The sequence below is a fragment of the Ammodytes marinus genome, assembly GCF_949987685.1.
Source record: "Ammodytes marinus genome assembly, chromosome: 12".
Classification (NCBI taxonomy): domain Eukaryota; kingdom Metazoa; phylum Chordata; class Actinopteri; order Uranoscopiformes; family Ammodytidae; genus Ammodytes; species Ammodytes marinus.
In genome coordinates, this window is record NC_137216.1 from 19,517,820 (window position 1) to 19,542,891 (window position 25,072).

Below are 25,072 nucleotides of genomic sequence, written 5' to 3' on the forward strand. Positions count from 1 at the left end.
GTAAAGAAAAACACCCAATTCAAGACACAGTCTACATGGTTTTCTGATATCAAAATAGAGTGATTTATTTGAGACACTGAATGACTTCAACGTTTTGTCTTGGAAACAGGTGATAGCACCCTGGATCAGGGTGCAGAGAGAGATAGTAGCTGTCACAGCACTTATTCCATATACTGGGCTCGCCAAGCATGGCCTCAGACCCCTAGCCCAATTCTCAGTCTGACACAGACAATAATGGCTCTCAAATGAAAAAGTCGCCCATTGACATCCAATTATGACATTTAAAAAAAAAAGAGAGAAGAAAACATTGGCCCTTCACTTTCAGCAGAACCCGCCGTTACAGAAAGTGCACTTCACATTGCTCAAGCAGAAGTTGACTGAAAGGAGAAAGAGACCAGAAAAAAAGGCAAATCAAAGTGGTGGCAAGTTGGTTTGAAAGATACAGTCTTTTACATGAAATCCCAGTAAGCAGAGGGAGGCAGACTTACTGTACACACTGCTGAAGCTTGAGCTGACCACACAACAGGCATTTTCAATGTGACCCAATCTGATCAGCTGGCAGCATTCAGTGGGACATGACACCAATGATCCCTTTTTTATCTCTTTAAAAAAAACAGCTGGTCAAAATGTGCACTGCATTTTCAGTAGATTGTTCAGAAGAAAGATAATCCATAGTGATGCTAGTCATGTTGTTTTCCCACTGCAATGTCCTGTTCCACGTACGATACACTGTTAAAGCAGAAAGACTGATTTCTGTTAGCTCCCATTTTGTTGACCAGATAAGTTCCCTGAATGCTGATAATGAGGCAGACATTTCTTCCACGGCTTTCAGGGATCAATAGCGGAAAGCAAAGTTGCTAAACACAATGCGATTTAAGAGATTTGAGACTGACCGAAAAACTAAAATAACTTGATGCATTGAATGCGATCGGTCAAATTGAAAAAGACTGATAAAAACAGCTGAGACATGCGCTTTGTTTTAAAAAGGTCTTGTCACCTTTTATCAGTAAAGATGTGACAGCTCAAGCCATTAACGAGCCCCTATATGATGGCAATAAAGTGTACTGTATATAAACATATACACAGTATATAAGACTGTGTATTAATCTAATTTACAAATCTTTACATTCTTAAAATTTACATCCAAAAAGGGAGACATTTCTCTTTGTAAACCACACTTCACATCTTGCCCACAAAATGACATTTTTATAATCTCGAGTGAATTGAGGAGGTCATTTAAGGAGGTTAGCACTGTTTTCTTGGCAGGTTTTTCCTTGTGTTGACCTGATATTAAACGTGAGCAAAAAGCACATTCAACTTTCAAAAGTCCATCTGTGTGGAAAGAAAAGAAAAAAATCAAGAATTACTCTTGACACAAAACTATTCTCCACTGAGAAGAAGTTAAGCACCCTGTCAGCAGACAATACCAGTGCTTTAATATTGATGTTACCCCTTATCATGTACCCCAGTTCCTTCTTTTGGACATGAAGTAACATTTGCTTAGAGGAATTCTAAAAACCACAACCCTCTCTTTCATTATTTGTTGCCTTTCCAAGCCAAACATGTGTCTCATTAACACTTCTGTTTATATGAAAACGTATCTTTGTGTTTCCACCATTACAACCCCGATAACAGCTGGACCAGTGGCCCGGAGGGATCACAGCACTTCCTCATTAGAAACCTTTTAAAACATGGATGCACTCCAGGCGAGTTGGATTCAGTCCAGTCTTGGGGATCTCTTAACCGGATTTCGAAGCGTATCACAAAAACACACATCAACAAACTGTAAGGTGCACTGAAGTCAGTCGGTGTTGGGCTCCCTCAGAAGCTACTGCAGTAATCTGGTTTGGCTCCTGTGTGAGTGGCTTTTTTGTTTCACTCCACCTTACAGCTCTTTCTCCAGCAATGAGAGTTTGTGTTTGCTGATGTCAGAAGAAGGCAATCTGCTGCACATTCCAGGATTATTCATCAAAGTCTCAAGTCAGCTATTTTCGGAGATCAAGAACACATACCTAGACAGTGAAGAATTAAAGCAGCATTAATAATACGTTTAACGCAACATGCCTTTTTTTTTACAGACTGTTATGAATAAACTATTTTTAAGTTTTTTTTAGCAAATATTATATGCAGGCCCAAAACCAAAAAATTTAACCGCAAATTATTGTATATTACTAGGGCTACTTTATCATCAAAATGGCAATGGGCTTACCGAGCCGTCTGACGCGCTGGCACCAACTTTGTCCCCGGTGCTGTTCCAGCACACCTCAAAGATACCACCGGTTCCCCTGTAGCTGTGCACCAAGGCTCCAGTCTGAAACAACAGTGCAAACAGATTCATGACTCCATTGAGATTTTTTGTGAATCTTCTCTGCCGTTTCGGGGCGGAATAAATCAGATGCGTACCGTGGTGTTCCAAATGTGGACACACTTATCAAAGGAGCCGCTGGCCAGGTGCTTGCCGTCCGGGCTGAAGGCCACACTGTAGACAGGTTCCTGGTGCTTGGTCAACGTGTGAATGCAAACCCCACGCTCCACATCCCACAGTCGCACTGTCGAGTCGAACGAGGCGCTGTGTGGAGAGGAGAAGATAAAGAGTGCATGGATCAGATATGACAGCAACAGCAAGGAAGAATTTTGTACACAAATGTATTTCTAATATAAAAAGTCTTTGTTGGTACTGAAAGTAAACAAGACTAAGAGTTTGTAAAGTGCCTGCAAGATGCTTTTCAAAAGCATTTTACTTATCTAAGGAGGATTTATGATGCAGTGAATAAACCCCAAATGCTCATAAACACCAACAAAGGGAGCAATAACACATGTTAACAGGTTCCAGATTGTCATCAGTTGTTTTTCAGAACATCTTGTCCCGAGCAATTTCACACTGTCAACCTGACATAGTACAATTAACACCAACATAAAACATTTTTGAAACATAATTGATTACTGCATCTTGAAAGGAGAAAAAAAAAACATAAAAAAAGTTTTCACTTTGAAAATGTGCAAAAAACAAAGTGCGAACTGAAGGCATCTAAAACCGAGACACTGTTTAAAACACATGCATTTCAATTAACACGTCTTCTTCAACAAGGTTATTTATACCTTGTTGAAGAAGATGTGTTAATCTAAAATCTATTTTGGGTGGCCTTGGCAAAAAAATTCAAGTGAACTCAGAAGTATATTAATGGAGCAGAATTGAAGTCAATTAAAAATGTATTGCACATGTTCTGTTCAACGTTGGCATTTACTTAAGATTCTGAGGTTCCCTCTAAGCAGTTTTTTCATTTCCGATTAGTCTAAAATTGTGTGTCAATTCCTGTGGTATTAGAACTAGAACATTTACACAAGCATGCACCGTCTGGGTCAGGGTGTTGCTGTGGGCCAATGACAATAACTACTTTGAAATTGCCTGGAACATGCCAGGCTGTGTATATACACACTTGCACATGTAAACGTGGGGATGGTTGCCCAGTAGTACGGTACTAAATATGATTTCCCACCTGGCTAGCATGATGTTGGAGTTGGGGTTGCTGGTGCCGGGGCCTGTGGGGCTCCACTTGATGGTGTAGATCTCTTTACTATGAGCCTGGAGGTCGTGGACACAGGACTCCTGCTTCATACTCCAGATCTGCATGTGAAGGAAACAGCAAACGGTAAAAACATGACTGAACATAAAATGCAGCACTCTGGGATTGTTGTTGCTTGTAAAAGGCTCTCGGGTAGAAGAACAGTCTTACCTTTAGGGTCATGTCATCTGAGCAGGAGGCCAGCAGCATACCTGAAGGATCCCACTTAATAGCATTTACTTCATTCTGTAAAGAAAGAAAAACAAAATGAAATACCTTGTTAGCTGACTGTCGAGGGAGCGAGCTGTGGTGTAAGGTCAGAAGAGCAGCAGAGAGAAAGCTGTTACCGTGTGGCCCTGGAAGGTCTTGAGGGGCCGGTCGCTGCCAAGGCGACACACGTGGATACACATGTCTGTGCTGCAGGAGGCAAAGGTGGTGTTGTTCTGCCAGTCCACATCTAGTGCTGGGGCTGTGGGGATATTTGACGGCACGGGTCAGAATTCATTAAGGGGTTTGGGAGGTTTTTATAGAGCCCATAATGAAGCCATGGCTGAGCAGGAAACATGATCATCTTCAAATGATAGGTTTTTATTGTTCTGAATACAAAGTTAAAATGGCTTTACCTGAGTGAAAGGGGAACTGCTGCTTGGCTTCTCCTGTGTGCGCATCCCAAATGATTGTCGTCTGAAAAATGAAAAAGTGAGCATTACAAACCATGAATATAATGCATCATTAACAATAACCTGTATATGAATAATAAATAGAAAGTCTTGAAAATGGAAGTTATAGGTGTGTTTGTGCCTTGTGAGTATGTTGAACCATTTAGTTTCACTTAACTTGATAATTTTGTTACACCAAGTGATATAGCATAATGACATATGTATTTACATATTAAAGTATATATATATTACAGATTTTCATCTTTGCTGATCATAAAAAAAAAATTAAGGGGTGGGGGGGGGGGAGTAATATAATTGAAAGACAATAAACCATGTGTGGGAGTCTTTTATGACATACCTTATCTACGCCAGCACTGAGAATAGAGTTCCCCTTCTTGTTCCACTTGAGTGCAAATATGGGCCCTTTGTGCTGGCCCAAGGTGCTTGCCAGATTTCCTGATGGATAAGAGCCATATCCATTTCTTTTTAGAACAGATCTCTCAAATAATTGTCACAGATGTTGCATTATTCTCATTAACAATGGTGTTAAAAATGATTGATGGAGGACACATACCATCCTTTGTCCATATTCGGGCAAATCCGTCATACGAGCCCGTTGCCAGGAGAGTCCCGTCGCTCTGTTGGATGGAAAAGAAGACAGCAGAGCTTATTACTTAACCGTCGTACAGCTGCACAGTCTGCTTTCCACATGGTGGAAGTAAAAATGAAGAGTAGAGAGATGTGGAACCTACATTCCAGTCTAATGAGGTGACGTCTTTGTTGCTAGGGACGTCCTGGCCACCTTCTCGGATACAGTGTCGGAGCACCAGCTGGGTGGAGTTGGAGTTGTTGTTCTCGTTCAGGTTCCAGATCCTAGCGGTGGAGTCGCCCGAGCTGAAGGTTTGAAAAATAAATAAATAAATACTTTACTTTATTTTAGACGAACATTGTAAACAGATCAAATTAAAACTAGATAAACATGAGTTTGATAGGTGATGACAGTGTTCAAGTTGTGTTGTGCAACATGGCCAGGGGGAAAGGTGTTGAACAGAATACCAACGCAGCAGCAGGACGTGGGGTATAGGGGAGGAGAATGATAGAACACAAAGCTGTCAGTGATGGGTCTTATCAAAGCCGTATCTCTTTACTAAATGCATGCCAAAGCATGCAATGCAAAAACAGTCCCGACTCATGTGAATTAAGATATGCTTTGAGCACAGACGGACACTCACCCCGAGGCCAGCAGATCGCTGACAGGGTTCCAGGCACAGATGAACACTTCAGACTCGTGGCCTCGCAGCACTGTGGCTTTACTGGCTGGTATCTCCACGTCCACATCCATCTCCATGGGCTCGCTGTGGTTATCTGAAAAACAAACAGATGGACAGATACACACACACTTTAATGTATGCGTCAACACTAGCGTGCACATTTCCACAAGTGAGTAGTAGAAATCGTCTGCTGATAGCTCTATCTTAAATAGATATTAATTCATAGTTAACACAATTTTTTAAGGAGGTGAAGGTTTTCCTCTAAAGGAAGATATCAAAGAAAATAAAAAGGTGTTTCTGCTGGTATATGCCAGAGCTATTTTTATTTACCTCAATCTGACAACACTGACCCACTTAGGTTGCATATATAATGATCACAGTGTAATGAAAAACCAGTCGACAAAAGATCTAGCCTTAAGCCTCCCTATACTCAGTGAATCCCTCCTTACACCTGCATTCTCTCTTTTAAACTAAGTTCCTAGAGGATGTTCTGAAACACACACATCCACTCCTCTTCCTTTATATTATAATTAGTATTATTATTTTATTATTAAATTTGTCCGGAGGTGCTGTGTGATCTACACCTCTCTGGTTTAACGCACAGTGGAAGCTAAACAGCTTCTGATAAAACCTTTATTTTTGTTTCTCTGTGTTAAAAAATGTGCAATCATTTTGAATATACCGGTACATGCTGATGTGTAAAAACTCCTGGTTTGGTAGGTGTGATAAAAATGAGAACTACGCTGCTTCCTTTAAGATTGCACCACATTCTAGCCTAGTGCAGGAAGAGCAACTGCCATGTCTCAATTATTGTTCCACATACAGATTATATTATAGTGCAAATGTAACAGTATTTTTGGAGGAGCGCTGCAGTGAAACCCCCTATATTTTGAACTTGAAGGTTCATTCTCGAACCTTTTGGCCAAGAAGATATTTTTAAATGATCTTATAGTTCAATAAAAATACAGACTCCCTGTAAGATGCACGTGCATGTGTTTGTACATATCTGCTCCTCCCCTTAAATAGTGATTTAAAATAACATAATCATTTTGCAGAAACTGTGTCAGTTCCTGCTGTGAGACAAGTGGCACACAAGCCGTAGTAGTCGACTTACTCATGTTGTGAGTGCCGTTCTCCTCCCCGTTGAAAGTGGCCTCTCCGTTCTTTGGTGCGTTGGCCTGATTTCCGGAGGTGGAGGCGGCCATGTTGCAGGGCGCCTGCTGCTGCTGGGTTAGCTTGTCGCGGAAGGCCTGCTGCCGCGTCTGCACCACGTCTGGCATCACCGCGTCGATGAGAGACAGCGACTCGATTGGCCGGCCGTCAAAGACTGTGCCATCCTGTTGTCGGGACAACGGCAGTTAAATAACACATCGAGAGGACGTGTGATGTAATGTGTCTAGAGTTATGTTTCCTGAATATGATCAATTATAGAGGTGAAGAGGGTTTTTGAATATGATCAATTACAGAGGTGAAGAGGGTTTTTGAATATGATCAATTACAGAGGTGAAGAGGGTGTTTCCTTATTGCCGTCTATAGTGAAGTTTATTTATCTATTTTGAATTCTTCTCCAAATATTCCTCAGTGTTTGAAAAGTTAAAAAGGTGGAGTCCGCGATTCTGGAGAATGCTTAATACCAAATTACTTTTTTTAAATCAACATATATCTCCTTACCATACTCTACCTGTACGTACTGTATACTACAAATACTATAATACAATACTATAGGGGGGCCCCCTTTGTTTACAAACCGTTTGTTTACATACCAATTTACAGAGCCCAGATTGTGTACGAACATTAGATATTTTTTCAGGGCATACACAGTGCGGACAAGTAAAGATGTATTTTGTTATTTTCACAACAAGCGTTCTCCAGAATCGCTGACGCCACCATTAAAAAGCATTTGCAGTTAACCTGGTGTGTTGTCAGAGATATCAAAGTCTGTGTTTCCATCATAAAGCAATAGGAAACATCTTTGGTCCCTCACCTCGTTGATGCTGATTTCTGCCTCCACATATTGAAGCCCTTTCTGCAGGATGGAGATGAGGGCAGCAGGGGGCACTAGTGTTCCGTTGATGTTAGACTGGCTGATGTGGCTCTCAATGCCAAAGGTAAATGCTGAGTGGGAGAAACCTGAAAAACAACAAACAGCATTCAAATTCATTAACTGGACAGTGCCAAGCACAGGCCGTGCACCAACACAGCTGAAATCTTGTCCCATCCAAACAAAGCTAGCATTGATCCAAGGCAGAAAACGGGGAGCATGATAAGTATGATATTTGAAAGTATAATAAGGCATGCCGATGTAAACGCTGACATTTAAGGGTCTACTAGTAGCTTGTATTCTGCCAAATGACTTCAGAAGTAGTCTCATTAAACGGTAATAAAAAACAGCAGCTATGTTTAAAAATCATTGATCCAAATCATATTAAAGTGTTAATTGCATGTTGACGATCTACGCAAATATGCATTATTATATGCATACACAATTCAGGGGCTGAATACAAGCTGATAAAAACCCATCAGGAATAAAGCAGTGCATTATGTTATTTGTCTTTAGAAATGGTATTCCATTTTCGACAAAATGGTCAAATAAGAAGGAAAAATCCTGTAATATTCAATATTGAAAATAATACGAGCAATGTGTGTGTATCTAAAGGAGACAAACCTGATTCTTGGAGGTATCTGTAGACCAAGAAGTTCACTTCGTCACTGGTAATACTCATCTTAGCCTAATGTAAGGGAGGAGGTGGTATGTTGGAAGGCTGCGCTCACTCCTGAAAAACACAATGGAAAAAATGGGGTCAGGTAAATATTTTGGTCTGTGGTCTCATAGTGACAAATCAGCATCACATTCTGATAAGAATTCAACAGATTTATGCACAGCGATTATTTGTTCAGTGATGCAGTCATATGACATATTTTCATAAGACACAAACAGACGGACAGAATCAGCCATGACGTCCAGCCTCTTGTAGTAAATGCTCACTTTTCTCTTCCCTATTGGATGATTCATTCCTTGGACAATGTGAATGGCTGGGCCACTTAACCTGTGAATCCCTGTCTTGTATTTCCAGCTTGCCTTCTCTGGCTTTAATGGGAGTGTCTACATCTACTTGGAACCCAGTGGAGCTTGCCATTAGTGACCCAGGCCAACCATCAGATGGAAAGAGCCCTGATAGAGCAGAAAGGATATTAAATGCCTGTCTACTGCCCATCTAGTGAATTGCAGTGGAGAGGGAAGAGGCAAATTATTCATAGCAGCCAGCCTGACCTTCCCCACAGAGTTATTTTCAACAACTAGTAGGTGTTTAACCGGGCTCGTGTTAACGTTTCAATTGAGGAGCGCCTTAAAATGGAAGGGAGCTCAAGAAACAAAAGGAGGCAATTACGTTTTTAATTCCACCATGTTTTTTGTCCTGAGGCTGATGAACGTCTCGAGAATACTGTAGCGTTTCAGAATTTCCCAACGGCTCACGCATATGCTTTACTAGTAGAGCTGTAACAATTGTGCTATATACACTATAAGATACACACCCAATGTTGTACACATACATATGACAAATGTACAGAACACAGACAAATGTTATATAAAGCAGCAGGTTAAGAAAAATGCTAAACAAACTGCAACCTTTGAATGAGTCATGAAAAACTATACAACTATACGCAGGTTGTGCTCTCCCACTGAGATATAAAAAGGGACGGACATGTTCCTGAGAATACAAAGAGAAACAAAGGGGAGGGGGAGGGGGGAGGGGGAAGGGGGGAGTGTCAGGTATGAAGGCTGCACGGCTGTCCAACTTTCATTCCAAACACTGTCCAGGCCTGCTCAAGTTCCCCTTTGGTAGCATAGCAACAAGAGAGGTCCAGCAAAATAGACGGAGAATGGTGTTGTCCCAATTACCAGTGGGCATTCAGCCAGGAGGGGTTGAACATGTTACTCAACATGAATTATTCACCCTTTCACCCCGGTATATTCTTCAAATGAAGTCTGCCTTTATTGTACTACAGCAACGTGCTATCGGTTTGGAATTCTAACAACTTTGGCCGTGCAGCAAAAGTAGTTTTGTATTTTCAAAACACAGTAACCCTTTCGGAGATTTTACCGTGAGTCAACAAAAGTTATGTTTACATTTGTTGTTACTCTCCAAAACTCAGTATAGTAAAACAAACGTGTTGAATGTGTGTCCTTCCTCATAAGCCATGTCTATTTTGAATATTTGATTTCCTATATCATTTACATGCGTGTCTAGCAACTAGCAGACAATTTTCGCCCTAGCTTTGTTTTAGCTTTGTTACTGAAGGTCTGTGTGTGGCATCACCAGTGTGTGTGCGTGCGTGCGTGCGACATCAGGGACACTCATTAATAAAACTACTACTAGGGATCAGCTGTAACCTTGGAGACACCTGGAGTAAAATAAATCCTGCAAAATCCAGAATCTCACAGTAAAATACCAAAATATTAAAATGACTGGTGTCCTGTCAAGACAATACAAACATAGGAATATTCCCGTGTCACACTTGTTCACATATGTCATGGCAATGCTGGTGATAGGCAGCGCTAGTTGTCCAGCGGGGAGCAGCAATACGCCTAGTAGCATCTACACTTACACTACCAGAGTCTAGCTGAAGAAGAAGCTGCTGAGCTGACGGTCAATCTTGTCCTCTTTGCGGACAGCGAGGACCTCTCTTGTTCTGCTGTTTATCTCATTTCCAGATATTATGGAATAATGAAGCTTAACAAACTAAAGATGTTTGTTTTCGGTGTGGTTTTGAGGCGCTGCTGAGGTTGCCAACAAATTGTTGACTGAATACATCATTTGGACCGTCTTTCATCACATGGACATAAAGAGGAAGAAATTAATGTTCTATTCCGTTCCCGGAAATGTTCCAGCTTTCATTCACACACTAGAGCCTTCCCAGCATATTCAAGGCACATTTATGGGAGAGGTTGCATAAGTGAAAGGCGTTTTCCTTACCATTCAAGTCATCAAATGAATAACACTCATAGGCTAAGTGCTTGCTGCTCTGTTCTACCAGAAAACACAACAACACTAAGCTTGCAAATTAGCCACTGTGCCCTGAGTTGACCACTGCCACAGAGTTTCTTTTCAGCTCGCATATACAACTGGGACGGGAGAGCCACATCAAAGCAAGACAACCGCTGCTCCCAAGTCAGCACACACACAGCTACATACCAAACAACTGGAAACGTAATTAACAGGCAGCCTGGAGGGGCTCAGGTCCCATTGGTGCACGGCGGCAGCAATAATCCCTCTATCAGATGGGCCCATGTTGCCACCATCCGTTTCACAACAACTCCCTGGGCATCCAAGCCTACCCTCTCTCCAAACAATGTGCCTTCAGGGGGGAGGAGACAAAATGACAACCTCTGCAATGGCTCTAGGCTTTATCCACTGAAGTGATAAGTGGAGTCAAAGTCTGAAGATATGATTCCTCTGAAAGAAAAAGAAAGGAAAAACAACAGCAGGCTGCTACAACAGAAAGACTGTGTAAACAGCACTGATCTACTACGCAGATCAAAGAGATACAGTAGACACAATATTGACACTCAGACGTAAAATCAATTACTTGTGTTGATCATTTGATATTACAGTAAAACTTGATTTAGGATTATATCATACTGTGAGTTGTTTCTAATATTTTTAGTCTATCCTCATTAATATGACAAAACTTTCATGACGGTAGGATTTATAGCCAAACAGTTTTATTATGATTTACTAGTTTTTAGCTGCATTTTAAAATTCATCCAGGCTTACACAAACGTTTTCCAAATGCACAGATGGTATGGGGGCTTGCATTGCAGCAAGATGCAAATAAATCAAGAAGACCTTGGATATAACCCAGGCGACCCTTCAAGCCCCCCCCCCCCCCCCCCCACACACACACACACACAACTATTCCACATGTTGTAAGTTGCTATAGCAATAGGAATCGTGCCGCACAGTGTTGAGGTACTAGAGGCATCCCCACAGGTATTAACTGTAAATTTGAACCAGATGAGCAACAAAAACCTCAAAATACTATAGAACAGCTTCACCAACTTGGACCCAAAAAGAAACCAAATCGAGAGTGTGTTAATGCTGAACACTGGCAGTAACTATCAATACATATTCTCACTCTGTTTGAGACAAAGGGATGTGTTCATTTCGCGTAACATGTCCGAACAGCGCCAAAGGTGTATGAGTAAAACATGTTTCATTCATAATTAATGCAATAGGAAAAATAAAAAAATGGAAACAATGGAGCTGCACTACATCTTATTTACCAGGCCAGTTGTTTTTCTATCCACCCATCAAGTTCTGGCTGAAATTGACACTGCACAGAAATACATATTTAATTTCTCTCGAGTTGTATATGGAAAGATCCTGCTAGATGAACAGGTTTCTTTCTCCATCTGATTGTCATTAGTGGTCTTTCTTTAAGCTAGCGGATTGCACTAATGACCTCAATCACAATATCAACATCAATTACATTTGGTGTGAAAGTTGCAACAAACCTAGAATCTGAACCCTGAAACAAAGCACCTTTTAAGAAAAAACACCAATAGTCTAAGCCAAAAATATTTTGCTATTAATTATTATTCATTTCCTGTAACTTTAAGTGTTTTCAATGATATCAGGCCAGCCAAGACTGAAGTAGCCTACAGTCGAGCTACAATAGTTTGAAAACAAACCTATTATTATACGTTATGTTAACTATACTCGGCATGAACTGTGTCAATTCACGCCTTTTTTCAGAGCAAACCAATGCACCCTTATAATGGTATTAGCATTTTGCAAATGCAAACAGATGACGGCAGAAAGGAAAAATAATTGAAAGCCCTAATGAGTCAATGATGAGAACCCCTGCTGTGGTCATCAGGATGTTAACTGCCCTCTTAAGGCAATTACTTGACAATGTAAACTACACTGCCAGCCAGCGTGCCAGTGCTTCATCTATATTCCCACCTGAATGCAGTGTGTAAAGCTGTAGTAAAAGAAAAAACTCCATAATGTAACACGTCTGCCATCAAGTCCTTCTGACAAACACTTACCAAAATCTGTGTACACAAGCTATGTAACAAAACTCACGCTCCACTGACACAATTGCAAACAAAATCCATAGGTTCAAGTAATATTTCACAGGTTGAAACCATAGGTTTCAAGTAATATTTCCTTACAACTAAATTGTGTAATGAATTTCACATAGCACAGCAGTGCTGAGGCTGAATTCTTCCAGTGTAGAAACTAACACAGGGTTGCAGCTTTTGCCGAGATGTTGCTTTCACAGCTGTAGACACAGTGTGCTACAAGCTGAAGCTAAACAATTTCCTTAAGTCTTGGAGCATTAGTTATATAATATCTCTCTATTGTATTGCTATTATATTGAGATAGTCTTTGGAAGAGAGGAGAGAGCATGAGTTATCATTTGCTGTAAACTAGCTTCTTCATCACAGCCAATATTTCCAGGTTTAACCTAATAGAATCTGTTAAATACATTTCAAAAGAGACAACAATGACATTCTCTATAGAAATAAAAAAAAACTATTGGAATAGCAAAGACAGAGCAAACCGTATAAGGTAGCCTACACCATGGTCCAAATAATCAATCACTAAAATAATATGAAATGCTTTCTGAACATCAACATTTGAATGTAAATATAATGGAGCAATGTGAACTACACAATCAGCCATCTCGTACACATACAGGTTTCGAAAAAGAATGATGTTGAAAAACCAGCACACCAGGGGGACTCATTTTCTCCTGAACAGTCACCTCCTGACAGATGTGCAAACAAGACCTGGAAACAGCAGCCATTTTCTCTTGAACTGCTCTGCTGAGTAAAACCCGCCTTTGAAGCTTCTGGTTGGGCTGCAGTCTTGGGGGGGAGGGGAGAGAGAGAGAAAGAGAGAGAGATACAGTGTGTGTGGGGGAGGGGGATCAGACAGTGGGATGGTGGAATGGGAGCAGGGTGACAAATAATGATCCCCACACACAGGTAATCACAACAAACCATTTGTGCATTATTGTTTGCCTCATTCAATGAGTCACTTAGTAACAGCCAATGTAGGTTGTGGCAAACGGGGGGGTGGGGGTGGGGTCGTCGGTCCCCAGGGGAAACACTTCTCTCACGGTTGCTATGGGTGGCTAGGCTTTTTAATGTTTATCAGGGGGTGACCGACCATGTGTCAAGAAAGACTAATGTCTGCTGGTTTACATACAGACCTATGAATATACCTGCCGATTACGACTCCTCCAAGTGGAGGGAAAGACGTCATACCAGAAATTAAGCCATCACCTGGAATGACAAACCGCTCTCCATGCGCAATGTAATTTACGCACGTGGTTGGCCAACCCTGGTAACAGTAGGCCTAAGCTATACGAGTTCTCTCAGAAGATAACAATGCAAAAGGTCAGTGGGGTAACACATTTGTGGAGTGGTTTATATTTAGTGCAACTTTGCAGCCATCCATACTGTAAACATGCCCCAGCGCTAATCAGCTAAATCTAGGATATACACACACACAACCCAATAGAATAGAATTACATCAATCTTAAGAGTCATGTGTACATTTTTCTTTCTTTCATACAATAATTGCACATTCACAGGCCCTGCCACCATCATCACATATACATTCTCCTTGGGGAATGAGTGGGGGATGGTAACAGACAGCGACGATCGCTGAAAGGATTCATCATGATGGCATTCTAATCGGGGGCGCAAGGACCCAAGATCCACCCGCATGCTGAACCCATTAGCATCTAATAGAAACGACAACTCCCACTTGCCTATTGGTGTCATTTAGCATTCTCTGTAGACAACAAATGACTCATCAGCAGTCAAACATTGTTCAAAGGAATACATCGGATTAAATGCCTTCTGATGTGGACAGTAATAAAAGGAGGAACCAAATATTTCAACCAAAAATGTAATAAGTATACATGTAAAGGAAACAGTATAGCCATTGTTGAAGAGACGAAGCAGTAAGATAGAAAAAAAGGGAATGTAATAAAACAATGCAGTGTTGCATTTCTCTGTTCGAAAATGTAATTTTACATACTCAAAATGATTGGGTGTATCTTTCCAACTAGTCTTCCTGTATAGCATCTCATCCTGTATCTGTAGCTACATTCCCCATTCAACGCAGTTTTTTTTTTTTTTTTTTAATATGTTTTAGCAGCCCAACATTAAAAAGCTCTCCACAGGTGTAGCACATCTTCTTATGACACATTTTCAGAATGGAAATGGACAGTTTAAAAAAAAATATATCGAATTCAATGCAACCGAACTGGAGATGTCCGCGTCTATTCCCTGGTGCCTACATTACCCACCACAATACAACCAGACTGCTATCATTTTGGTTCTAACAATTGGGTGAAAGACTCACTGACCTCAAGCAGAGACATGGAGCAGGCTGCACTGATCTAGTAACGTCATTACTATATAACTATTCACCTTAAGATTTGTTCACTGTAGATTTGGCCATTAGGCATAGGTAGGTGGACTTGTTACATCTCATTAGGTCTACAAAACCAGCTTTGTTTAAACATATAGGATGGAATATGGAAGAAAAACTGTTGTCTTGTTTACCAGATACATGAAAAGACAGCTTTTACAATAAGCAGGTTATTGCAGGGCACGTCAACATTGTGATTTTCTGCATTATGCCTCGTTTCCACCGAGTAGAGCGGGTCGGATCGGAGCGGCTCAGAGCGGGACAGCTCACTTTTAAGAATCTCGGTGTTGTTTCCACCGCCGACCCTACCCTTACTGGTAGGGCGGGGTTTAGGCTGGACTGCGATAGCCGACGCCAGAATGTGGGTCAAACTATCGGGCTGTGGGAACAACTGTGGTCAAGCCAGCGGTCTCTTGTTTTTGCTTGGTCAAACCAGCCGCTTCTTTATTTATTCCCCCCGTGTTGTGAGCACAGAGACGGCTCGGTGCAACTGATAGAGACAGTGAGCGAACAGCACTGGCTGCGGCAGCTACGTGACATCGTAGCAGTGGGACACAGTGTAGCCAACTGATTCATTTAATGACGAGGAAAAACACCACACAATAAACAGTGCCGCGCTCACATTTTCGCCAAAACTCTCTTCACTCTAGCCGAGGTGACTACAAACGGCGGAGATGATTCAAACCAGCCGCTTCTTTATGTATTCCCCCCGTGTTGTTGTGAGCGTGTATTTTACTACTATCTATGGCGTAAACACACAGAGACCGCTCGGCGCAACTCATAGAGACAGTGAGCGAACAGTGCTGGCTGCAGCAGCTACGTGACTATGGGACACAGTGTAACCAACTGATTAATTTATTGACGAGGAAAAACACCACACAATAAACAGAGCTGTGCTCACATTTTCGCCAAAACACAAGACTCTCTTCACTCTTGCCGAGATCTACACATGGCGGAAATGATTCTTTCGACCAATCAAATGACGGCAGTGTGTAGCTCCGCCTTCTCATGCATTTTCGGCCCGCTTTCAGGCCGCTAGTACCCCTACGGAGGAGTACTGAGATCGGGAGCGGCTCAGAGCGGTTAGGTGCGCTTAAACCGTACCCTACCCAACTTTTGGCAAATGAAAAGCCAAACTACCCGGACCGAACCGCTCCGACCCGACCCGCTCTACTCGGTGGAAACGAGGCATTAGTGTGGTTTCACATGTGCATGTACTGTAGGCACACAAGGAACCAGTCGCTGTAGGGCATTCATATGGCTGTGTGTGGGGGTGGGTCGTAAGTAAATACATTGTGTGTGGATACAGAAAGCTCTTTTGATGCCCAATACTGCAGCACACATACATAGTTACATACAGAACAAAATCTTTACTACTTTCCTAATTCAGTTCAGAAGAATGGAGCAGTAAAACCAGCCTGATACATGTCCTTTGTTTCTTAATTCTCTATCTATTTTAATTCTCTGTTTTATTGTGTGCAAGTCCGACCACAGCACATTTCTTGCATGTGAGAACTTAGTACGTACCAGGCAATAAAACCGATTCTGATATTTAGATAACAATCCACGACTCAACAAAGATAGTTGGATAGAAACATTAGATCATTGCTACATTTAACCGGCCAAGGACAATGAACGAAAAACTGAATACATTCTCCGCCATGTGATCAAACAACCGTGACAAGTTTGTAAAATGAGATGTCTTCAAATCTAGGCCAGTGCACACTTTGTACTTTTCATACTCTGCATGCTATGATTAGGAGCCACGAGGTGCCTCTTATTGCATCTGAAATTGAGAGTAATTGATCTGTACATTTGACCACAAACAATCCGATTAATGGAGGGAACAATTGGCATACTACTTCTGTCTTTTTGCTGACATATTTTATATGCAACCACTGTCTCCCCACCACTGACAGCAACTTGAAAATATCACATCTCTAAACGTACAGTTTATCTTAACAAGCTTTTACGTATGAGAAGGATTTAGCCTTTTTATTTGGCCAAGCAAATGTAATATTTTTTGACATTCAGTCAATTCTATGAAAACACTAGGTGTACATACGGCCTCAGCCAGGCAATCCTTTTGTATAGCAAGATGAAGATTTCACAAATAAGCTATAAAAACAGAGACACACCAGTGTGGGCAATACATGTGTTGCTATGGTGACCAGGAGATCTTGCTTCTCCGTCAACAGCTGCTCATGCCACCCTAAATACCCCCTCCCCCCCTCCCCGCTCTCCTTGAGCTTTCCTTCTGCTGACATCAGGGTCAAAGGTGTACAAGTGAGCTGAAATACTGATCTTCATTCTAATCCACCCCTTTGACTCTTTTCTTTACCTAGCATTTACACAGTAAGACACTAATACAACACACCAACGGTTTCCCTGCATTGTGTTTGTGTGTCCTCTACACAACGTCTAGCCTGCCATACTGATCGACTGCACACATGGGATAAAAGAAAAGTTTCCAAACTCTTCTTGTTACTAGAAATAATTCAATGTTCCAACATCCGGTGAGGCTGCAAATTTCCTTTGGAATTTGTTATTTTAGAAACTGAAAAATGTATTTGGGTATTTGCAATATGAAACACACAGACACTATTTCTCCAATCAGCAAATACCAATATTTGCTGATTAGAGTATCTAAATTGAAGTACACTCCATTATTTCTTGGCTCATTAATGGCCTCCCCTTATGACCAAAATATATATTTTTGTTGTATTGTTTATGTGTTTTTAAGACACCATGCCATTATCTCATACAGACACTCGACAATAACTACATCTTCTCGAGAGACAATAAATGCAACATCCATTGCCTGTAATAAAAGTTGACCTTGTAATACAAAAGATAACTACACTTATAAAAGATAACTACACTTACATATATGAAGGTGGTTTAAAAAAAAGGTGAATGAACTCTTGTTGTTGTAAACCTATCTTTTAGTATTGGAGTGCATGTACATTTGCCTAAATCGTATGCACTTGGTAGGTACACGTACATATTCGCTACTGGTCAGGCTAGACTGTGGTATATGACGTGGAAAAGTTTCAAAATTACAAGGAGTAGGAAATGACAAGCCATGCAGCAGCAGACATGAAACTTTCACTTGCATAGTACAGATGGTCGTTTCGTTTCGGTAGCAGTATAGTTGAAGCCACAATTCACAGTTTTCCTGAGACAGCGTACTCCTTTGACTGGCTGTCTCTGGCCAAAGCTAGAATACAGTTAGACACAACACTTTACACAACGACTCTCTCAATAGCCAACAATGTTACAGACTCATTGTCTGCTAAGGGGAATTATCATATCAAACACAACCTTATCATGAACTACATAGAGGAAATGTTGCAACAATCACTATGGAATTATCTAAATATAAAATTTAGCAGAATATATTTCTGAAGTGTTTCAATATCAGGGTTGCTTATTGAAACATGTTATATCGGTGTCCCCCAGATCTGAAGATAAAAGTCCCATTCATTTTCTTCATAGACAGTAGCCCCTTTTACACAGAGATTGCGGCATATTGACGAAACAACATCACTCCAATATGCCGGCTTTGCTTGCTTCTGTGTTATTTACACAGAACCAAGCAACGCCGGCCTGCTGGCGCATTTTACACAGCGTTCCGGAATGAAAGAGGTGCTTGTAAACATTTAGCGCCGCGCCGGTCAGCTGCTTTACAACAACAACACTGGCCGGTGAATTGAGAGCAGAAGTGCTGGAGCTTGCACTAAGAGGGCCGTATTTTACTGTCCCCACGATGTGCCGGTTGATCTCGCTACGCGCTGAGTCCAACATCACTGGGACTGTTAACCAAACTGACAAAATCAATCCGCTTCACCTCTGTGTGTGTGTGTGTGTGTGTGTGTGTGTGTGTGTGTGTGTGTGTGTGTGTGTGTGTGTGTGTGTGTGTGTGTGTGTGTGTGTGTGTGTGTGTGTCAGGTTGGCTGTGAGAGAGTCTCTTTGTGAGGGCAGAGATCTGCCAATCAGACATACACATACACACAGTGTGTGAAGTGTCGGCAATCTTACTACCCCCTGAGGTAGTAAAATTCCCGGAACAATCTCTCGCACCTTTCTTCCCTCGTTCCGCAACGGTCGCATTTATACAGCAGGGCGGAGGGCCGAAATTCCGGCATATTCCCGGCTTTCACTGGCTGTGTAAAAGGGGCTACTGAGTGATGGGCATATGACAAAGCTGTTCCATATTGACATGAAACACTCCTGGTTGAAACATCAGTACAAGAGATAACAAAATTGCAATATTTGTCTTTTTGATAAAAAGTCAAAATTGCAAGATGTATACAAAATGTCAAATTAGGAGCTTTAAACTCTGACATGCACTGATTTTGTGAAGATGTCATAATCCCCATGTAGCATATAGTTCTCATACAGTGTAGACGTCAAACCATGATGTTCAAAGCCATCGCACTATCTAAGATGTTGATGACTAGCATAGCTTTCATCATAAATAAAACCACCATCCTTGGGTTCTGTAGCTCTGACACAAACTCATGTTATGGTCGTATTCTTTTCCGATACTGTCCTCTTTATGTTTTTGCTAGGCCCTCATGCTTTACTTCACTGCAGAAAAGCAGCAGTTGACATAAGACTATGTGTGAATCCGGGGGGGGGGGGCGGGGGAGTGAGAAGATAGAATAGCATGTGAAACAACAGTATTCCCTTTAGTAAAAAGGTTTCTCACCCTGGCATGCGTGTGCTTGCACAACTTCCTCAACAGTCATCCGCCAGCAATCAACACTCCAAACACCGTCCTTTAGAAAACCTAGTTAAAAATGGTACGCCTACTCCACACAGACAGTAGAATGATGGCAATGTAGATTCATAATATTGTTCTACAGTACTTGTTAATATCAATAAATTAAATTATCGGTTTGTACTGACCTTTGAATAAAATGTTTATTGACTGAGCATGACCTAGAGTGCACTAAGAGGTGTGCCATTAACAATGAATGCCAAGCCTTTCAAGAAAGAAACCGAATCATTAGCTATGGGTTCACAGACACGCTAGAAATAGAAAGCGATTATCTGCTAGACACTGAAACAGTTGCACATTTAACACACCATTGTAGGCATGTGGATTCCTTTTCTAGATGTTTTAATATCAAATACACAAAAGGACAGAGTCAAGGCACAACAGTACACAAGTTCACGCGATAAACACAACAGAGACACACGAAAATATATCTGAATAAATAACTATATAGCCTTGAACTTGCATACAGTACTTGTATGGGCGTTATTTCAGAGTGAGTGACCACTAGTCTGCCAGTTGGCCGGTAGCCCATGCACACTGTGTGTACGTCTCTTTTGGAGGGAGAGAAGGGCTCACCTTCCCCCATGGCCCATCATAAATAAATCCTGCTACAAAAATATTTGGACAGCCCGATACAGAGCTTTACTGCACCGCAAGCCTGACATGGGCTTTCTCAGGGACTTCCTTGCCCCACTTATGAGCAGAAGAGGATACATATCTGTTTTGAACACAGCACAGCACTCTAACTCACTTTACCTTGGATATGGCTGTGCTTCAGTTCACTGCAGCTTCCACAGTTACATTTGACTGACTTATAGAGCGAAATGAGGATTGACTCGCAAGCCATCGGATGAATGTATTATGACTCTGAAATCCTGTCTCGAAACAAACAAGAGGCAGACAGACAATAACCTGTAAGCCATAAACATTATTCATTTATGCCCCCTGAGAACTGTGTCCACTGACTGAAAGACCAACGTGTGTTTAACAAAGTGTTCACCAGGAATGAACAAGGAAAATCTTCAAAGCATCGAAAAGCTTCTCTCTGTAAAAAAATAAAATCATCTTCCATAGCTATCAATGACAGGCAGTAATGACCAAAAAGAGTGTCACTAACACATTTAGGGATCAGTAAATGGTAAATGTAATTGAGACATAATAAAACTCCTATTGTTCTTTAAATAGGTGGTACTAAACCTGTTTTCTTGAATCACCGTAATTTGGGTTTGACCTCAAGGTCCTTCACTCCAGTGAACTGGTAAACACGCTTCATAGGTGAGGGCACTATGATTGAAATCTATATCATAATGATAAGAACATTTTGTGATCAATATACAACTAAAAACAGTAATATTATTCACGAACTTGTCCTCAATGTAACGCATGTGTGCTGTGTTGTGTTGTGTCCCACTTTTACGCATCAGTCAAAAGTCAAATTCAAAATCCAAACACAAAACACAAATTGACTCAAATGTCAACTTGGTACAATTTGACCCATATGGTGCAAAAGGACACGCAACACCTTGTACTCTGATCCGATGAAGTGGCCTCAGTAAACTGAACCCTCGCTTTGTTAACACAGAAATTGGATGAACTAGAGAGTTGAACAAATAATCATGACAAATAAATGTCACGGAAACCACATTTGGAGGCCTTTTGGATCCCACACCATAGATGTTTAACATGTATTGCAGAAAGGTTAGGCTGATGTCGTATGTGGACTGTAAAAAAAAACCTTACAGCAACTTTACCCCGATTTAAAGTCATCCTTTGGGTTACAACGTCAAAAAAGAAACAGAGCACGTCAATTTGACAAAGTCATTTAGGGATAAGTGGGTTACATTCAAATGTATCAGACCAATTTGCATGAAACACACACACACGTTTGTATATAAAAAAAATGAACAGTAACAGTTCAAGTATCTCTGCACTGATGGTATTAGTGAAGAGTATTAGGTGGCATTCAGTTTATGACCTATGATTTCACTGTTCAGAAAACCCCGAAAAATGTTGCATCAAAAGCCTAAATTTCATAACAGTTCCAGTCAGTACCCTCTCGCCAAAAAGGTTGTCCACGACGTATTTGTTAGAATAAATACATCTGACCTCTTTGATTAAAACAGTAATGTATCTGATACTTTAAACAAACAACATACAACAGACACTGGGTCATCAAGTAAATGGGGGCATCATTTTGGAATTCATTATTTGGGCCGTTGAAGTACAATGAGGTGAAGAAGACTGCACTCAAACAGCAGTGTGCGTTTCCTCTGCTATTCTCATCCTAATCCTTCTCATGTCTTGCTTTAATAAGGGATAATGAACACTTTGATGCTTAGAGGCTAGGCGAGACATCTTAACTGTGTCTGTACATGCTGTATCCCACTATTCTACGAACTACACAGAACATCCAATTGCTGCTCACTGGAAAATAAGACAAATCCAATAGGTCACACACAAAGCATTTTCTTGATCTCTTTGTAATCGCAAACTGGTTTCATTAAGCCTTCTGTGGATGTGAAACACTGATATTTTGTATCTTATGATGTAAATGCTATGCATGTTTAAAGTGTAAAGACAAAGAGTCAGGAAACAGCTTAACACTGTAGTTGTACAGTAATATGAACTGTCCCTTGAACACTGATGGCAATGTCTGGTCTAGTTGAATGTAGGCTACTCCCCCCCAACTGGTGGGCTTCCTAAAGTCTGCATGGCAGTATAAATATATCATTCATATTTCAGCTTGAACAAAATGACTGAAAGTGAACTGGTGCAAGTTAATGTGCTTGGGGTTTCCTATTGTGTCATTAAGGAAAACGTGGATATCCTGATAAGTAACCAAAATGGGGCAACCTTCAGCCTTCTAAAAAACTTACTGTATTTTGAAGTAGTCCACAGAGCGCGCACACACACGCACGCGCGCAAACACAGTAAGCTATCATAAAAAGTAGGTTGTTTGGACAACTAACACCGACAGAGAGAACATTAAAAGACACAAGCAGAGGTTTCAACACACGTGTGGAGTCAAAGGGGGTGACTAAGCTATGCCGGCAACCTCATAATCAACGCCATAATCACCAATTCCTCAAAGTCATTATCCTCTTCTTGAATATTTCACACACACAGACACACAGACGCACACAAACACACAGACGCACACAAACACTGAAGCAGCCTGAGTGCAGTGCAGCCTAAAACCATGCCACTCGACTTTTTTTTTTTTTTTTTACACTGGCTTACCTTTTTTATATTGTGAGAGTGAACTCGTGGTGTCCGCCGCCACCTCTTCCCTCTTCCACAAGGAGAAACCTCCAACTTCAGCAAGCCAACGACGACTTTCCTCCCATTTTGCTTATCGTCATATTTCAAGTTCCGACCGCTGTCTCGTATGACTCACTGTCGGCTAATTCGTCCGTGCTTACAAAGCGTTTTCGCACGGACGCACTCGCGAGTAGTGGCGGCAAAGTTGGAATAAACCCGAGTTTCTGTGGCCGAGGGGCTGCAGACTACTCTGAGGAGTTTCACCGTTCACTGAGAACAGGAACATAAAGAGACAGCAGCGGCGGCGGCGGCAGCAGCAGCAGGCGCTGATCGGCAGCGGGAGAGAGACGTAGACAGTGAATAGGAGAGAGAGGGGTGGTGGGGGGTGAAAGCTAACTGACCTTAAACCTGAATATTGGAAAGAAAAAAAAACGTCACAGCGTCAAGCTCAAATTATTCATTCACTATTAGTTTTACATCCCCACTGCCTTAATTGGCTACATTACAGGCTAAAATGTAAACATGTAGGCTACTAGTTATCTCTACATGGGGGGAGTACATCTTGCACTCATGTGATAAACAGCTACTGTATGTGCTGCAGCCTCAATCAATGTGTACCCAAAATGGAGCAGAGCATGGCTCAAATTGGACCCAAAGTAGGCTAGGCTACACAATTTATACAACGACACACCGTAAAAATAGTAGCCTATACCCTTAAAAAATGCGCCAAAGTGTATTATCACTTTAATATTTTGCCTTAGAGGCAGTGGGCTGAGTCGCATAAGCTACAAACAGTCTAGCATGTTGCCTATCTGGCCTCTGAGCCTCTTCCCCCTCCCCCACACTCCACTATTTTTCGCCTGCCTGGTCACACAGCGCTTGATTAATTCTCCTTTCGCCTTGCTCAGTCATTCAGATTTGGAAAGTAAATAACAAGTTGACATCATTACGGCTCTACACTGGTGTGACACATTCCTTTGGTTACCGTACACCCGGCAATGTCTGCGCAGGAAATATTCCACGCTGTAGCTTCAGATAGTCCAGTTTCAATTGCACTTTTTTTTGTACAGTGTGCTTTTAGTGGCATACCATTGAAGTAGCATAGCAGCCTATATGTTAATATGAGCATATTATATAATGTTGTACTCAAGATTGATTAATTAGAAACTGAGTTTGGTAGACAAATTAAAGCAAAGTAGATCTGCCAATTAGGATAGGTCATTTCCAGGTTGTTGTTTTCTTTTTTTCTATTTTTTTTTACTGGAAATGTAGGAGTTTTGTCAATTAGGAAGTAAAATCAGCACATTTGATGTGGTAACAGAAACAAACAAGAAATTGCATAGTCGGTGATATGGGCTTGAAGTAGCATTTAGACCTTCAGTATTTACGGGGAACATTATTTAACGGTTAACAAACCTTATAAATGATTGAGAAAGTATTTTTGGAAACCTTCTGGTGTCTGTTGTGAAATTTCCAAAAAAGGCTTTGTTGGTTTGGGGCTTACATTAATGACGTCATCATTACTAGAAGCTTGGCTTGGGCCCTGATTATTAAGTTCAAAGTCACAATAGGCTACAATAAATAAAAAAATGAACTGCAACATTAGCCTTTAGGAAAACAATCAGAAGATTGTCAACACATCACAAAAAAACTCAACGTGAAATCATTAGAGGTAGGAAATAGTACATTGATTTTTCATTTTAAGAAGTATAAAGTTAATAGCGCTTAAATTTTCTCTGTGGACAAAGGAAAAAGGGCACATTTGCGTTAAGGATCTTTTATTGTTGCAGTATTAACATGCTCAGTATAAGTGTATCTCTTTGGGATGGGTTTCAGCTGCAGATGTTGTATACAGTACATGTGGTACTCTGCCATTTATGGCACCAAGAGTGTGTATGTGAGATTGATAAACTACTGTGCCCATTTTCATCATCATGAATATAAACACGCCCTGCTCCACAATGTAGTTAACTAATGCCATTTGATTGGTTTTCAGAGAACAGTGGAAGTCTGTGGTACAGAGGAATAGCCTATCTATATCAGGCTCTGACTACACGGGTAAAACTATAGTTGT

General features: G+C 41.2%; 1 protein-coding gene across 2 annotated transcripts; it reads right to left on the reverse strand.

Annotated features, from left to right (window-relative positions):
• Positions 1-57: 57 nt before the first annotated feature.
• tbl1x (transducin beta like 1 X-linked) lies at positions 58-23,105 on the reverse strand. Of its 2 annotated transcripts, none has more exons than XM_080038359.1 (15): positions 22,978-23,105; positions 8,159-8,267; positions 7,478-7,623; positions 6,608-6,830; positions 5,455-5,587; positions 4,975-5,116; positions 4,797-4,860; positions 4,581-4,678; positions 4,187-4,247; positions 3,911-4,032; positions 3,735-3,809; positions 3,498-3,625; positions 2,404-2,569; positions 2,210-2,311; positions 58-2,012 (listed from the first exon to the last, which is right to left on the reverse strand). In XM_080038359.1, exons 2-15 carry the CDS (start codon positions 8,214-8,216, stop codon positions 1,986-1,988), a joined length of 1,545 nt encoding a protein of 514 aa, XP_079894485.1. In that variant the 5' UTR covers positions 8,217-8,267; positions 22,978-23,105; the 3' UTR covers positions 58-1,985. The 2 variants fall into 2 exon arrangements, with proteins under 2 accessions (XP_079894485.1, XP_079894486.1); XM_080038360.1 differs by lacking the exon at positions 22,978-23,105 and adding an exon at positions 10,689-10,768.
• Between the last annotated feature and the right edge of the window lie 1,967 nt (positions 23,106-25,072).